The 5,194-nt window shown below is 59.9% G+C and overlaps 1 protein-coding gene across 1 annotated transcript in view; it reads left to right on the top strand.

The window, feature by feature from the left end:
• WDR91 (WD repeat domain 91) overlaps window positions 1-5,194 on the top strand; it is a 28,889-nt gene that overhangs the window by 21,797 nt on the left and 1,898 nt on the right. Inside the window, exons 10-14 of the mRNA XM_006887143.1 lie at window positions 702-796; window positions 1,227-1,395; window positions 2,929-3,037; window positions 3,599-3,711; window positions 4,321-4,518. Of these exons, the coding sequence (XP_006887205.1) occupies window positions 702-796; window positions 1,227-1,395; window positions 2,929-3,037; window positions 3,599-3,711; window positions 4,321-4,518 (684 nt within the window). The remainder of the gene's footprint in view (window positions 1-701; window positions 797-1,226; window positions 1,396-2,928; window positions 3,038-3,598; window positions 3,712-4,320; window positions 4,519-5,194) is intronic.

Below are 5,194 nucleotides of genomic sequence, written 5' to 3'. Positions count from 1 at the left end.
CTCCCGTCCCCCGTCCCACCTCCTGCAGGGATTGATTTATGTCATTTCATCCTATTCCATCTGCAGAGGCTTTTATCATGTGGCCCAAGGGGCCAGCCCGGCTCTCTGTCCGTTTGGCAGAGGAAGGATTGTCCCGCTAGTGTTAGTATCCCCCTCGCGGCTGCTCTGTTGTTGCTGGCCCGTGGACACTGGGCTGTGGTCTGGCGGTCAAGCTCAAGGCCGTTCTGTTGTTTTCTTGTATTGTCTTGTCTGGGAAGCACTGCTCCACGCAGAGGTGGATTCCAGAGGGCCAGGGTGGCTGCTGCTGTGTTCTGGGGGCCTTTATGGGCCTGTGACCAGAGCTGTCCCCAGACCCAGTGTTACAGTTACCTAGGCCCAGTGACTGAGGGGCCTGTCCCAGAGAGGGGTGATGGTTATGCTTGGAGCTAACAGCTGAGACAGAAGGGGCACCAGGGACAGCAGGGGTTTGAAGCGGAAAGAAACGGGATCAAGGGTGGGAGTGAGAGGGTCCGTTTCCTCGGCCACATCTGCGGGGAATTCTGGGATGCTGCCCCCCTTCCTGGATTCTCTTCTGGCCCCGTGCAGGTGTCTGCCTGTAACTGTTGGGGGCGGCCGTTTTACTCGGATCTCACTGGGTATTGGCTCACAGAGGACGACCCTGTCCCCATGGTGGTCCTTCTGACCCACACCCTTCCCTCCAGCTTCTCCTGGGCAGTGGCATGGGGACGGTGCGCCTGTACGACACGGAAGCCAAGAAGAATCTCTGTGAGATCAACATCAACGATGACATGCCCAGGTGACTGACCCACGGCCCCTCCTAGGCAGGGCTGCAGCTGTGGGTCTTACGGCCCTCCTGACCCCACACCCCTCTGACCAGCCCCCTGTGGGTCTTATGGCCCTCCTGACCCCACACCTCTCTGACCAGCCCCCTGTGGGTCACACAGCCCTCCTGACCCCTCACCCAGCCCCTGGGCTGAGTGTGTCCCCTCTGACCGGCTCCCTGGGGGTCACATGGACCTCCTGACCCCTCACCCAGCCCCTGGGCTGAGCATGTCCCCTCTGACCAGCCCACCTGTGGGCCACATGGACCTCCTGACCCCTCACCCAGCCTCTGGACCAAGCACGTCCCCTCTAACCAGCCCACGTGTGGGTCAAACAGCCCTCCTGATGCCTCACCCAGCCCCTGGGCCAAGCACGTCCCCTCTGACCAGCCCACCTCGTTGCAGGATCCTGTCTCTGGCCTGCAGTCCCAGTGGGGCCTCCTTTGTCTGCTCGGCTGCAGCTCCGAGCCTCAGCTCCCAGGTGGACCTGCCGGCACCTGACGTGGGTGGCAGGGGTGTGAACCAGGTCCCGGGCAAGCTGCTGCTGTGGGACACGAAGACCATGAAGCAGCAGGTGAGGCCAGCTTGCACGCTTGCTGTCACGTCCTGGCCACCGGTCCAGTCACTGCTTTCTCCAATGTTGCTGTGTCTGCTTTCTCTTTGATTCTGGGACCACACAGTGACTGTGACCTAGGACCTGTCTGTGGTTTGGAGTTCCTAGAGGATTTTCCAGGGGTCACAGAGTCAAGTATGTGACATGAGTTTATTTCTCGTTTGTTCTGACACCGAAGGTGTGGCCTCAGTAGTCCCATGTTTGTGTGACAGTGTCTCTTCAGAGCCCTCTCTGTCTGGAGACCTGACACCAGCCCCAGGCCCCTGAGCTGTGGTCATCAGAGCGGAAAGCAGGACTCAGGAGAACTGGACACTGCCTCCCTGTCATCCTCAGGGTCAGAGGAGGGTCCCTTTGCCTGTCAGCTCTGTGTGTGTGTGTGTGTGTGTGTGTGTCTTTCTGTCTGTCTTAGTTTACATCAGTTGGTTAGGTCCCCCCGTCTTCTGTGTCACTTACAATGCTGTCCTTGATCTTCGGTGGGCCCTCCGATGTCCTGGAGAAGGCTGTCACACTTGGTAAAGTGGGGGTCAATGGGAGAGAGGAAGCTGTTCAGCAAGGTGGACTGACACACAAAGGGCACCTTCCCAGCATCTGTGAGGACGGACGGAGCGGGCAGTGCTCCGTCTGTTGTGCTGAACCCAGGGTCGCTGTGACGTCTGACCTGACCGCAGCCCCTCACAGCAGCCCCACGCTCTGTGAGCTCGGGGCCTGTGTGCCTCCTTGACTCTGCGTGTCCAGCATTTAGTACAGTAGACGGAGGCATGGAACAGGTGATATTTTGGCCACGTTATAACTTTTCTCTTCTCTTCTCTTCTCTTCTCTTCTCTTCTCTTCTCTTCTCTTCTCTTCTCTTCTCTTCTCTTCTCTTCTCTTCTCTTCTCTTTTTTTAATTAATTTTAATAGACATTTACAGAGGTTATGGATTTCCATTCATTCATTGTAGCCATGTTATAACTTTATGTCACAAGATGTGTAACGTGGGCCTGCTCACTGATAGGTCAGCAGTTCGAATCCACCCGCTGCCTTGTAGACAAAGGTGACAGTCTCCTGTAGGGATTCACAGGCTCAGAACCCCGTGGACGGAGGTGATGAGTCAGAGTCAGCTCGACAGCCGGGCCTCTGGTTGTGTAGCTCCGTGTGTTCTCCAGGCCCTGCCCCGCGTAAGGTCCCCGTGGTGGGATAGGCGTGGGGATGGCACTGCCCTGTGGCTCGGGGTGGCTGTCTCCTCGGGGAACCTGGCTTCTGGTGGAAGGCTCTGTGAGTGACCACAGGCACCGGATACGGATGTGTGAGCTGGAGGTGGCTGTGGTTGGAGGTGGCTGTGGCTGGAGGCCACATGGCCGAGGCCGAGGCCCTGCTGGTGCGGTGGAAGCCACGGTAGAGCCTTGGCTAAGGCTCAGAAGTGCCGCCGCGAAGCTGGCTGCGGGCCTGCGAGCCGAGGCGGTGGGCAGCAGACTACGGTGACCACTGCTCACCACTCTTCCGTTTCCTCACCAGCTTCAGTTCTCCCTGGACCCCGAGCCCATTGCCATCAACTGCACGGCCTTCAACCACAATGGGAACCTGCTGGTCACCGGTGCAGCTGACGGCGTCATCCGGCTGTTTGGTAAGGAGGCTGTGGTGGTGTCCTGACCCTCAGGAGGTCAGAGAGGAGCCAGGATGGCAGAGCTGAGGACTTGTGGCCGCCATAACTGACTTCCTTGTGGTTGGTGCAGGAGGCCTGGGGGTGGAGCTGCAGCCCCTCAGTCCTGCGCTGATCTGGGACCCCAGGGCCCGGGTCAGATCCCTGAGGACACACGAGGAACGCCATCCGGTCCTTGGAGTGTGTCAGGTGGTGGTTCCTAAGAAGGGGTGTGTCCAGAACCACCCTGTGAACTGCTTAGGACCCCCTGTCCTCCACAAACCGGTCCAGTATGGGACGGGGGCTGGGCCTTCGCTGACCCGGGGTCGCCCCTGTGGGAGGACACGGTGCCCTGGACTTGTGAGCTCCTGGTTTATGTCAGGCTCCCCGCGAGCTTCCCCTCCAGAAGCAGAAATAACCGCTCCCGAGGGCGTCCTGGGTTCTCCTTTCCCGTTGGAGGGGTGCGTGTCTCCTGGGGGGGCCAGCTCCTCTGGCAGGTCCTGGGTGGGGTCCGGAGCCGGGCCTGAGTCTGGTTTTACGGGGCAGATATGCAGCAACACGAGTGCGCCATGAGCTGGCGGGCCCACTGCGGGGAGGTCTGCTCTGTGGAGTTCAGCTACGACGAGAACGCTGTGTACAGCATCGGTGAGGATGGCAAGGTGCGTGCAGCGGGCCAAGGTGGGCTTCCCTCCCTGGCCTGAGAGTGCCCGGGGCACAGGCGGGCTGTTGACCCCTGGCCAGGCCAGGGCCTCCTTATGTTAGCTGGAAGATGGGTGGAAACAGCAGTCTCGCAGGGTCCCTTGAGGCTCGGGTGGGCTTTGTGGGGGCTGCTGTCACTCTGGAAGGCAGGCCCACAGACTTCTTGGGGGGGCGGCAAAAGTGACCCCTCACTGTGGCCAGGAGGGAGCAGGTGCCACAGTACAACTGTGCGGAGTGTTTCAGAGGCTGGGGGCAGTTTGTGTTCTTCAAGGGGGCCGACCCTGGTAACAGGATGATGGAGACTATGAGCGGGGTTACCTGTGGAGACTGGGAGCCCCTGCAGAAGTATGTCCCACCAGAGATAAGGGTCGAACTGACGGGAAGTTGTGGGCTCCTTTATTTCCCTAGAAAATGCTTCAGAATTATAGGGATGGGGTCCTTTGGGGGGCAGACCCCCCTGAGAGCGTGTCCTGTGAGGTGGGCCCCCTGAAAGAGTGTCTTATGGGCCCCCTGAGAGCGTGTCCTGTGAGGTGGGCCCCCTGAGAGCGTGTCCTGCCTGTGCTCTGCAGTTCATCAAGTGGGACATCCACAAGAGTGGCCTCAAGGTGTCCGAGGCCTGCCTGCCCCCTGACGCCACAGGCCCCTTCGTGCTGTCCGGGTACAGCGGCTACAAGCAGGTGCAGGCCCCCCGGGGCCGGCTCTTCGCCTTTGACTCGGAGGGTCGCTACATGCTGACTTGCTCTGCAACTGGTGGCGTCATTTACAAGGTAACGGGGCAGGGCTACGGGGCCCTGATGGGAGGCCCAGTGTCCTCACCTCAGCCTGCTGGTCCCACACAAGCACCTGGACCTGCTAGCCATGCAGTAGAGTGCAGAAGCCTGTGGGTGCTAACCCGCGGGCTCCGAACAGCCCAGGTCTGGGGCTGTGGGCTGGCTGTGCTTTGAGGGACCAAGGCTCTGCCCCCCTGGACTTCATTCCTGGGAGGAGAAACATCAGACAGATGGTGTGATGGGCCTGAGGCTGGACAGAGTGGTGGGCACGGGCCGCTGGCACTGCAGGTTGAAGAGAAGAGCAGGCTCTGTCCTCTCGGCCTTTATTTGGGAATTCGTTTCCACTTCCCAATGAAGGGCTAATGGTGGTTGGGAAATGGCAAGCTTTTCCCACTCTGTGGAACTAAACTGGCCTCTGGAAAGATGGACATGTGCCCTGGTTAGAATATACTCAGGCAGAGATGATCTGAAAGTGGGCAGCACCTGGGCATACCTTGGATGGCAGCAGCCCTGGTGCAGCCAGTCAGGAGGCCCCCGGGGGACCTGGTGGGAGTGTGTCGGTGGTGGGCGCTGACCCCTTGTCCTAGTGGACACGGGAGAGTGTGTGTCAGTGGTGGGCGCTGACCCCTTGTCCTAGTGGACACGGGGGAGTGTGTGTCGGTGGTGGGCGCTG

This window comes from Elephantulus edwardii, unplaced genomic scaffold (genome assembly GCF_000299155.1).
Source record: "Elephantulus edwardii isolate Elephantulus edwardi_28Jun2011 unplaced genomic scaffold, EleEdw1.0 scaffold00055, whole genome shotgun sequence".
NCBI classification, from domain to species: Eukaryota; Metazoa; Chordata; class Mammalia; order Macroscelidea; family Macroscelididae; genus Elephantulus; species Elephantulus edwardii.
This window is presented reverse-complemented; position numbering and strand designations above follow the sequence as displayed.